At 43.0% G+C, this 11844-nt stretch overlaps 1 protein-coding gene across 1 annotated transcript in view; it reads right to left on the bottom strand.

Annotated features, from left to right (window-relative positions):
* Positions 1 to 4279: 4279 nt before the first annotated feature.
* Positions 4280 to 11844, bottom strand: part of AZI2 (5-azacytidine induced 2) — a 50213-nt gene continuing 42648 nt past the window's right edge. Inside the window, exon 8 of the mRNA XM_006134305.3 lies at positions 4280 to 6001. Within this exon, the coding sequence (XP_006134367.2) occupies positions 5595 to 6001 (407 nt within the window). The 3' untranslated portion in view covers positions 4280 to 5594. The remainder of the gene's footprint in view (positions 6002 to 11844) is intronic.

Genomic DNA, 11844 nt, shown 5'->3' with positions numbered 1-11844 from the left:
TCTTTCTGAAGTTAACAGAAAACAACTTTCAATTTTTATCTGCGTAAAAATGTGACATTAATAGTTATCAGTGCTTGTAAATTATGTGTTAATGGTGACCCAACAAGGCATTGAAATAAACACTGGAGGCTTTATAACTGTTTGCAGCATCTACAAGAGTTGGTATTGACAATTTGGATACTTCATTGGAGCTCTATAGTTAATTTTTAATGTGAGCCAGATACTAATACCAGCAGAGAAAGGGCAGTACAATTATGCTGACACACATTAAAGAAGGATCTGGTTCTGTAGTTTACTTTCTTATGACTACATCTCTGCAGTATGCCACAGAATGTCTCCCATACAGGATTGAAATGACATGGCCGTCAGCCATCTTTTTGCCATCTGCATAGTTTTAGAATAAAAGCAGGGGGAAGAGGCACTGGCATCATTAACGGGTTTCACACCATAATTAAAATTTACTAGCTATACAGAGGAGTGGTAGTATTAATCAAAGCTATGTAAGACCTTCACACAAACATTGATCAGCATTTAAAACAATACCCCCCCCCCCCACACACACACTTTATGGAAGAAAGTGCAAGTTTAGTTTGTATTACTCTTTGAAAACAAAAGAAACAAACTTCAAAGAACTTTTTTGCAGCCTTAATTGTAACCACCACCAAGTTTACTGCAACTAGAGGAGATGAAGAAAAAAAAATCTGTTCACATAGACAGCTTGTTAAAGGAAGCTAGTTCTGGTGCTTCACTTTTCTTCCCTCCTTGACCTGGGTATTTCAGACAGCAACAAGACAGGAGAAAGCCACAAAGGCAGTAGTTGCACTCAGGATGCAACTTTCTGAAATGGTTACTACCTTTTGAATTTAAAACACACAATGCCTCTATATAGGAAATGACTTTCCAGATATTCGGTATGCAGTCAACTTGCTTTATGCTCACTTGATATGAAAAGCAACAAAACATGTTTATACCAGAATACTATCCATGTTTTTCCAAGAAAAGTTCAGTATTCTGTAGTTTTTCCTAATACTTCCATCAAGAATGAATAGGTCTCTAAGCCACAGCTATGACCAGTTCACATGGGTCATGGAGTCATAGAATACTAGAACTGGTAGGGACCGCAAGAGGTCATCTAATACAGTCCCCTGCCCTCACAGCAGAAACAAGCACTCTTTTGATCAGTGGTTTTCAAACTTTTTCCTCAAAAGGCAGTTGAAGAAAAATTGTTGATGCACATGACCCAGCATAATTATAGCTTTTGATTAGGTGCAGGCTCTAGTGGGGAAGAGGTCTAGGAATGGGAGATTGGCAGTGCAGGAGGGGCAGGGATAGGGAGTTGGTGTTTGTGGGTGAGCAAGGGCTTACCGTCAGTGGCTCCTGGTCAGTGGCGCTAAAGCAGGCTTCCTGCTTCTCCTAACACCTCAGACAATGCTGTGACGTGGAAGTGTCCAGCAGCAGGTCTGGCTCCTAGGTGGAGGTCCAGAAGCAGATCTGCATGCTGCTCTGGCTTGGAGGCACATACCCTCCCCTCAGCTCCCACTGGCCAGTGGGAATGTGAAGCTAATGCTCAGGGTGGGAGCAGCACACAGAGCCTCATGCCCACCCGCTGGCCTAGGAGCCAGACCTGCTGCTGACTTCTTCCAGAATGCAACATGGTCCTCCTCATTAGTCACAGGTGAACCAGTTCCTGACATTATGCAACCCAGTGCTCATTTACCACCCATCGTTTGAAAATCACTGATGTAGAAAAAATCCTGAGATATGTTTATCTAACCTTTTCTTAAATATCCCCAGTGATGGATTTTCCACAACCTCTCTAGGCAATTTATTCCAGTGTTTAGTCACCTGGACAGGAAGTGTTCCCTAATGTCCAACCTCAACCTCCCTTGCTGCAATTTAAGCCCATTGCTTCTTAACCTCTGATGATAGGATAAGGAGAATAATTTTTTCTCCCTCCTCCTTGAAACCCCTTTTAAGGGCCTTGTCTAAGCAGCTCCCTCAGTTTACTAAAATGTGCCTTCTTGAACTCTATTGTCTTTAATGTTCTCCCTTTTAAAAATCATGAACTTCATAATTTTCACTCAAGATGCCTTACACTTTCAAATTCTTAACCAGTTCTTCCTTGTTAAAATCAAATCTAGACCAGCCCCCCTACCCCCGTAGCTTTTTCCACCTATTGAAATAAAAAATGGTCTCCAGTGCATTCCAAGTACTTGTTGGATAATCTGTAGCCTACTTTATTTCCCTCATTTCCCTCAACAGATGTCTGGATAGCTGAAGTCCCCCATAACAGATTTTTTTTTTTTACAGCAAAATAAAGCCTCATCTACCTCTTCTTCCTGGTTAGATGGTTGTAATAGACCACCCTTGATTTTTACCTGCTTTTACCTTACCCAGAGACTTTCAACAAGTCTGTCACCTATGTCCATCTCTACCTCAGTCCAAGTATATACATTTATAATATACAAGGTAACACCACTTCTTTCTTTCTATACTAATATTCCAATTGTGTATTATCCCAAGTCTGTGATACCAACTATGTCATAGTTGTATTGATTTACTGGCATTTCAAGTTCTTCTTGCTTATACCCCATATTTCTTGCATTTGTATACAGACAAATCAACTGATTTGATTTTGACCCTTCCCACTGTCCTGTTTTGCCTTTCATCTAATTAATCCCTATTATCCTTACTCTCCCCAATTTCTGACCCATCTATCTCCCCGGTCTCCCTGTTTTTCCACTTACCTGTGGGCTTTGGTCACCTGCCTCCATCAAACCTAGTTTAAAGCCCTCCTCACTAGGTTAGCCAGTCTGAGTCCAAATACTCTCTTCCCCTTCCTCAATGGTGGGCTCCATCTCTGCTTAGCAGTACTTCTTCCTGGCACAGCATCCCATGGTCAAGGAAGCCAAAGGCCTCCTGGCAACACCATCTTTGTAGTAGGGCATTCACCTCCAGGCTGTATCTCTCTGCCTAAACCTCTACCTCTGACTGGAAGGATAGAAGACACCACCTTGCACCTCAAACTCACACTCTCACTCTACTCACTAGTCCCTTGCCCTGAGTGCTGCTTCCTTTTGTTCTTCTCTTCCTCAGCACAGAACTGTAGCAGAGGCCAAGGAATAGGGACTTCAGCATGAAGCTGCTCTGTTCTCTATGCAAGAAAGTGCAGCCTGGCTGTTGACAAAAGGTGAAAAGTAGAACAAGATTGGACAGGGGCACTTTTGGATGAGGAAGGTGAGTAAAGCAATATACAAGAATGTGCTATAGCCTAAGGTAGCAAATCCCACTACCTCCATGTGCCCAGGAGGAAAATACTCCTCCACTACATATTAGAGCAATCTATGGAGATGTATACTGCTCCTGAGGACTAAGAAGGTACATTGAATTTAAATTTTCAAGGATCTGTGATCAAGTTCTTCTGTTTTGCACACAGCCTTAAAATAAGGAATTTTGAGAGCAGAGGATATAGCTATGGTTGCCAAAGATTAAGAAGATGTATAAGTGAAGCCCATTTCAAACAAAAATAAATTTATTTAAAATTTTACACAGCAGGATTCCTTCCTTGCATAATTCCAAATGCTACCTCAGGTTGGTATCTGTGGACTACATTAAACTTCTCAAAAAGGGCCAAAAAAAATAATCTTTGAAACCAAGGGAGTAAACCCAGTAAATTATATTAGAACTAGATACAATACAGTCTCAGCAGCCACATGAGAAATAGTTCTGCTGCTTTGTTATTATACAGGTAGTTGGTTCTATCAGCTAAAGCCTAGTGTCTTGGATTTGTTTTATGCATATTGGGGTTTGTTCTATTACTTTGCAAGAGCTTGTACTCCCTTGAGTCAGCCGTGTTCATTGGTCAGAATAAATTCCAGCATCTGACACCATTTCCATTAATCACAGACAAGCCAGTATACGTGAGCAAGATGATAGAAAGAAAAACATATCCGGTGAATGGTAAGCATATTATTTACGTATGCTGTTCATAATACAGTAGATGGTATCAAAGAGATTCTTTTGACTTCAACATAGACAAAACTCTAATACATAAAAAGGAGATGGCTATCACATGAAGCACTGAAGGCACAGGTAGGGCGGGGGGGAGGGGCGGGAGAGACGACCCACAGATCACCTAGCGCTGACTTTCCATTGCACTTTCATAGTACATCATTGATATGACTGCATTGCAAAGTCAAGCTTTCTTATAGAAGTTACTGGCACTTTGAAAAAAATGACCGATTAACTGTTGTGAAATCCATTTTTTCTTTATATTGAGTAAGGTAGAGTAGACAAGTCAGATGCTTGTGCACTGTATACAGAGAACAAATTACCACTACTAATCATTTTGCCACTAATTAAACTTTATATTTGCTGAGAACATGAAATACCTATTGTAGCATTTCCTCTTAAGTATTTGTACTTTTTAGTCATTTCACTTTAAACCTGATGCATGAAGCCAACAGTTCTAAAACTGCTCTATCAAATAAGACTTGTAAGTGCCTAGATGCTACCTTTGTTTAAAGAGTAATAGGTTTTTATGTCAGTTACCCACATACATCAGTACATGGACAACTGTAGAAAGCTAGCAGCTATAGTTTTAAACAATTTAGTTTTCTACACAACAAATTAAAAACCCAATTGATATGGCACAATGATTTTACACAATACACAACATCTGAGCTGCTCAAATTAAGGCTTCTGAATATTCATGACTAGCCCTTCCTCCTTGAAAAAAAAAAAAAAGTTGGCAGCCTTAGAAACCATATAGTTAAAAATGAAGATTTTGGTGATGTATAAAATGAGGCACACAAAGAGCTTTGCATTTTGGTGAGGATGATTCAATAGGAGGGTCCAATGTTCATCAAATGTAATTCATTTCCTTTATGTGAATGGAGAAAAAACAAAAACTATGTCCATGAATTACAACTGTCAGCAGCATCTATTTGTGACCTTTAAATACTTACAGTAAGGCCAAAGTACAGGTGCAGTCTGAATAGTATATCCTAGCAGTTTTGGTTTATTATATGTTACATAAACATGATTTGGAAAAAACCCTATTAAGTCTCACCTTTTTTCTTCCTAGCATATATCACACCTTATAAATCCAGTGACTGTCCCTGAACCAGAGGGGGCGAAAATAACATTCCAATTCCATTCTTTACCTGAGAGGTCTAAATCTGAAAGACACTTCTGTCAGAGGTAAGCTCACAGCTTTTAGAAGTTTCTAATGCAGGATACCTGAAGCCTTTACAAGCAGTGTTATGTACACATAGCAAATTAAAATGCACAGCTGGATTATGTTGATATATTCCAGGAATCAAATATTCAGTCTGTGTAATATTTGCAAGGATATATAATTTTCAGTAGAAGAGGGCAAGCATTTAGGGCCTGATTCCAATTTGCTTACATCTGTATTACCAGTGCAGCTCCTTTGAGTTACTCCCAATTTACAGCAGTGAGTTAGGCTCCTCTCTTGGAACAAGACAAAAGTTACCTTCACATTTTAGGTAACTACTTGTCTTTTTTTTTAAAAAACATTTTAGCACTCAGGTGCCTATTCAGAACCAGCCCCAGTCTCTCTTACAAACTACTTAGTTCTTGTGCAGGCAGTTTTGATTACACTGATCCAAGTAATCTATTGGGTAGTTTGACAATGAGGATTTATTTTTCATTTCCCAAAACATTGTTTCACTAGGTTTTGGAGGACTTGGAAATACCCAGGAATTATCTTCTAGAGAGCTCTTTCCATATGAGTTTTGTTCATGACAGGTTGTGCCACCAATTGGGATGGGTCTCTCATCTGTCCATGATTGAAGATTGGCCCGTTCGGACAGGATTTTTACATCTCTTGAGAAAGGAGGAGCTATGGCATTGCAGAGAAGTTTGTCATTTTGTGAAAGAGAGGTTTTTTTGTAGACTGCCCCAGAAGTCGTCAAATATAATTTTGTGAGGTTCTGTTCCACATCTTCGACACACTGTACTGGTGCACAAGTAGAAGCTGAAGAGAGAAGACAATTACATGTAATTCTTAATGTACATAAGTAGAAGATATAGTGTAGATTCACTATGTATGTTTCTGAATGAAACATGACAAGTTTTTTCAGCTAATGGTTCCCATATCTTGCTTCTGAGTTCTAACACAGTCTCTTGTTGAATCAGTTTTGCAAATTTCACCATAACTTTTTAAATAGCACTCTCTCAAAAACCAAACCACGACATGTGGCAAGTTCTAGTGTATTTTGGGGAGTGTATCTATGGTGAGGCATAGATAGAGTGCTGCACCAGGATGATCTCTGTGCTCAGAGAAATGTCTGATTCACAATGGTCCCTTTTGGCTTTGGAATTTATCAATCTTGCTTGCCTATACAGGCAGTCCCCGGGTTACGTACAAGATAGGGACTGTAGGTTTGTTCTTAAGTTGAATTTGTATGTAAGTCGGAACTGGTACATATTGTAGGGGAAACTCTAGCCAAACATTTTTTTTAGTTTTGGATAGCATAGGGAAAGGTTAACTCCCCTCTAATGTTTGTTTTGCTGTCTGTTCCCCTGTTCAGAAGATTTCACATCTATTTCTGTCCCTGTGACAAACTCAGGACTAAAGAAGTAACTCATCAAATACCAAACAGCTCTGCACCATGCTTTGAGCTAATAGCTTTATTTCCACACACCACCCAGGGTTCTAGGAGAAGGGTCCTTTTTTTGCTAACACAATGAGGCCAGCACTTTGTTTGTTTTGGTGGAGTCTTTGTTTGCCCAGGGAGCCCAGCATGTATAGGGGGAGGAGGGGCGGAGAGGCTGCTTTTGTCTGCTGTTCAGCAGCCTGTTGCTCAGGGGAGGGGGCAGCCTGTTGCTGGCAGAGGGGGAAGGGGGAGGCGTGCAGGATGCGAGGCCGCGGGGGGGGGGGGGGCAGCGGGCGTGGGGAGGCACTTTTCCTCTGCCCGGCAGCTCTGCGGGATCCCTGTCCCTGTGGCCAGCTGCTGCAGGCAGAGGCCAGTTGGAGCCGGCCGAAGAGGAGGAGGAGGTGGATTCTAGGACCCAGGTGAGCGAGCCCCGGGACGCTGCTGCTCTCCGGGAGCCCGGCATGTATAGAGGGGAGGAGGGGCAGAGAGGCTGCTTTTGTCTGTTCGGCAGCCTGTTGCTCAGGGGAGGGGGCAGCCTGTTGCTGGCAGGGGGACGGGGGGGGGGGGCAGCGGGCGTGGGGAGGCACTTTTCCTCTGCCCGGCAGCTCTGTGGGACCCCAGTCGGAGCCGGCCCGAGGAGCAGGAGGATCCTAGGACCCAGGTGAGCGAGCCCCGGGAATGCTGCTGCGCATGTGCAGGAGTTGCCTCACCCCGTTCGTATCTAGGGATCCGACATAAGTCGGATCCACGTAAGTCGGGGACTGCCTGTATAGAATCTTGCACCCTATTTCACGGTCTCCTCGTGAGTTGCCTCTTTCTGCTGCAACGTTCTGAATTAATCTTTAGTCTATGAAGCAACTTTGAGGGAGATGGAATGGGGCTTGCTGCTGCTTTGCTCAAGGGTAAGGTTTCAAATAATCCAAGGTGAGGATGACCATTTGAAAATAGGCAGCAACTCTCCAGAACTTAGCCTCAGCACATGAAGCAAAGTTTCCTACAATAGCTATGAATATAGAATACATCCTCTAGTTTATAAACACAGTGCTCATACACAGGACCCTACCAAATCCATGGGCCATTTTGTTCAATTTTGCAGACACAGGATTTTAAAAATAGCAAGTTTAGTGATTTCAGCTATTTAAATCTGAAATTTAACTGTGTTGTAATCGTAAGAGTCTAGACCAAAAGGAGCTGTCAGGGGTATCACAAGGATATTGGGGGGGGGGGGGAGGAGGGGGGAAGGTTGGCTGTACTGCTACCCTTAATTCTGTGCTGTTGCTGGCAATGGTACTTCCTTCAGAGTTGGACAGCTGGAGAGCAGCGGCTGCTGAACAGGCGCACAAAAGTAAGGATTGCTTCATATGGTATTGCCTCTCTAACTTCTGTACTCTTTCTAGCACCAGCTCTTCCTTCAGAGCTGGCTCGTGGCCAGCAGCTGCAGCTCTCCAAATGTCCAGTGCTGAAGACAGTGCAGAAGTAAGGGTGACAATATAGCAAGTCCTCTAAAATAATCTTGTGATGCTCCTGCAATGTCCTTTTGTATTAGGAGCACCTATTTGAGAAATGCTGTTCTCCTGCACAGCGTATGGTAAAAGCACACAAAAGATCAGATTTCACAGTCCATGATTCATTTTTCATGGCTGTGAATTTGGTAGGACCCTATTCATAAGGGACAAACACAAGAATCAGTGCGCTTGCAGCAGGATGTAGCATCACCCTGCCAGTAGAAGTGCAAAATTGGTGACCAATTAGCAAATTTCAATTAAAAGCACTTTCCAGTGGCTGATTTGTCACATCCAGAAGATATAGTTAGGGAATTTGTGACTCACCCAGTCTGCGTTCATCCTGCAAAAAGTAGTGCTTGTGCCGTAAGCTATTCATAGGTACAAGGACAAATGGAAATCATATACTGTACTCCAAATGCTGTGAATACTGGGATTGTTGAAGTGTTAGGGCAGATGCGGTGCTATTCAGTCACCATGACAGCATGGGGAATTGTATTATTGCTCATTGGATACTTTCAAACAGAAACTTCTAATAGCTTGGCTGTCTAGAGTAGCATGGCTATTCATCTCAAAGCATGGGACAGTGCAACTTCTCTATTGTGTGTGACTAACAGTCTGGGTTATAACTGGTTAATACAAATTTCAAGGTCAATATTTCTGATGTTCAAGCTGGAAGTACTTTAACATCTCAGTAAAATGACCTAAGTTTCTATACTCTAAGACTAAGATTATTTGACTAGAAGCAATATAAACTCACTTAGGCAGCTTACACCCCCGCCCCCATATGCTATCTATTTGGGCTTACCCACAGATATAAAACAATCGGGACTGGTGCCCTGTTTATTAGGTGATCCCTGAGGAGCTTGCTGTATTTTGCTTACGAGCACATATTCTCACATATGCACTCACAAAGAAATGGCCTACTGGGAACTAAATGAAATGAGAAAAAGCACCCCAAAAATCAGTGCTCTTTGTTGTGGCCTTTGTATGATGACTGAGCCTCAGTGGTCTGCAGCTAGATCAGGCCAGAAAAAAGTCCATATTGAAATAAATCTGAAGGAAAATATTTATGTTTGCATAGACAGAGGGTATTCTCAGTGACAGCAATGAAAGAGAAACAACCCATTTCCTCATTCCTGTGAGGCATTGTCAAGAACTGACTAGTAAGCAGGATAAGTTTGCTGCAGTCAAGATTTGATTTTTTCTGGGATAGCAATTTATCTATTCAGGAACATTTTTGGCTTCTAAACACATCAAGCAGCAAAACTGTATAAATTCATACAGCTTCCTAGATTGGATCTGTCTCAACATTAAAGAGTCACAGAATGCAAGAAGCTATGGCATTATATAGCCTTCAATCTTAAAATTTGCTCATGTTCTACTTACTACAGGCAGTCCCCGACTTATGGATCCGACTTATGTCGGATCCGCAGTTACGAACGGGGCTTTTCTCTCCCCGGAGGACACGGACTGCGGGACCTCGCGGTCCCGCTGCCCGTGTACTCCAGGGCGAGAAAAGCTGCTTTGCGTCTCCCTGGTCTGCAGACCAGGAAGACGCGGAGCAAAGCCGCAGAGGGGCTCGGGCAGCCGGGCAGCCCAGGCTTTGCAAAGCCTCGGGGGAAGCCGGCAGCGGGACAGCCCAAGCGCGCCTGGGCTGCCCGAGCCCCTCCGCGGCTTTGCTCCTCGTCTTCCTGGAGACCCCCCAGCAGACCAGGGAGACACGGAGCAAAGCTAGGGAGGATGCGGGCGGGACTGCGGCGCATCTCCGCGGTCCCGCCGTCCGGGTTTCCCTGGTCTGCTGGGGGGGCGCAGCTAGTGCGCCCCCCCCAGCAGACCAGGCTTTTCTCGCCTGGGGTAGAGCAGCTGGGGCTGCTGGGTTGGTCCTGCAGCGCCGCTCCTCGATGCTACTGGACCAACCAGGCAGCACCCCAGCTGCTCTTTCCCAGGTGTCCCCAAGTCAGCCGCTGCTTAAACTGATCAGCGGCTGACTACAGGAAGCCTGAGGCAGAGTTGCTCTGCCCCGGGCTTCCTGGAATCAGCCGCTGATCAGTTTCAGCAGCGGCTGACTTGGGGACACCTAGGGCAGAGCAGCTGGGGTGCTGCCCGATTGGTCCCCGCAGCGCCGTCCCTGCGGGGACCTACCCGGCAGCGCCCCAGCTGCTCTGTCCTAGGCGTCCAGATTCAGCTGCTGTTGAAACTGATCAGCGGCTGATTCCAGGCAGCCCAGGGCAGAGCAACTCTGCCTCAGGCTTCCTGTAGTCAGCCGCTGGTCAGTTTCAGCAGCGGCTGAATCTGGAAGCCAGTTCCGACTTACATACAAGTTCAATGTAAGAACAAACCTACAGTCCCTATCTTGTACGTAACCCGGGGACTGCCTGTATATACTAACCTACTGTAAAGCATCAGAAAACATCCTAGTTTCATATTGCTTTTCATCTACCATCACTTAAAAAGATTTCCAAAATGCTTCTAGAAGCCATGAGCTTCTTTTCATGAATAGTGTCATATATATGGATTAATAGAATCCACACACATGTTGTAACTGACAAATCTGTTGGCAAGGTTAACATGTAGCATCAATACATAGTGGTCAAAATAATTGCTCTCCCCTCCATCCTATGAGGAATATGAACCATGGTGTTGAAAAGTAAAAGGCTTTCTGAAAAAAATACGTCGCTTCTATTATAGAACTGACTTCAAAGTGCTCAAAAATGGAATTCAGACTAGTAAGTAAAACACTGTGAGGGAAGAGAAGGAGAATTTCATTCTACCCCACATACAACTTTTTGATCAAGACATAATAGAGATTGCTTCATGAATTTCTCTAGCAACATTCCAGATTCTACTGACCTTTTCCTTAATAAAGTGCCTGCTTGGAAAACCCACTATTCTATGTATCTAAATATTCTGAAAATAGCAATTTTTTAAGAAAAAAAGAAAAAGCAATTCAGTTCTTTGCTGTTATCACAACTTTCCCTTCTATTCATTCACAATCCAGTCATCTTGACATCACTGATTTACTTGCCCAATCTTTGACTTGAGTTAGCCCTAAAATATGCAAGGAGATCATTTTAAAAGGTTGTGAAATATTTGGAAACATTTCTTAAAGTGAGGATCACGTTGATCTATTAGCTCTCTTAATTCTAGAAGTTTCTTTTTATCATCATGATCCCTAAAAGCCAATTACTGTTTAAAAGGAGATGAAGACTGTACTAACACAGTGAGTAGGCAAACTTATTTTCTCCTCTGGATAGCCCAAGACATGGTTAAATCAAGATTATATTATGTATGTTAAAGCAAGTGTATTATGACTGCACTACATTGATACGAAACTATGATGAATCAGTAATCCAAGTCCAACTTTATTCCCTGTTGCAGGTTTCCAATCTTAAGCCAAATACTGGTATGCATCAATAAATGATTGTGGTCAAAGAACCCTACACAAAAAATACAGAAAAAATCCACACACCCCAATTTATAAAATGATGCCTCCTACATCCCTTGATTAATAACTCCATTACTGACTTCAGAAAAATGTTGCTGCAGTGAGTTCCCTGTGGGGAAGTTGAGTTGTTAGCACTTGTACACATATGACAACCACCACAGAACCACTAGAGCACAGCATATGCATGCTTCTTTGCAATACCCTCACACAACCCGGACCAAAACAGAGTTCTTTGGACTACAGAATTATTCAAAATCCAGGCAATCCTTGA

This window comes from Pelodiscus sinensis, chromosome 2 (genome assembly GCF_049634645.1).
Source record: "Pelodiscus sinensis isolate JC-2024 chromosome 2, ASM4963464v1, whole genome shotgun sequence".
In the NCBI taxonomy this organism is placed as follows: domain Eukaryota; kingdom Metazoa; phylum Chordata; order Testudines; family Trionychidae; genus Pelodiscus; species Pelodiscus sinensis.
The sequence above is the reverse complement of the archived record's forward strand: the minus strand, read 5'-3'. Positions and strand labels throughout refer to the sequence as shown.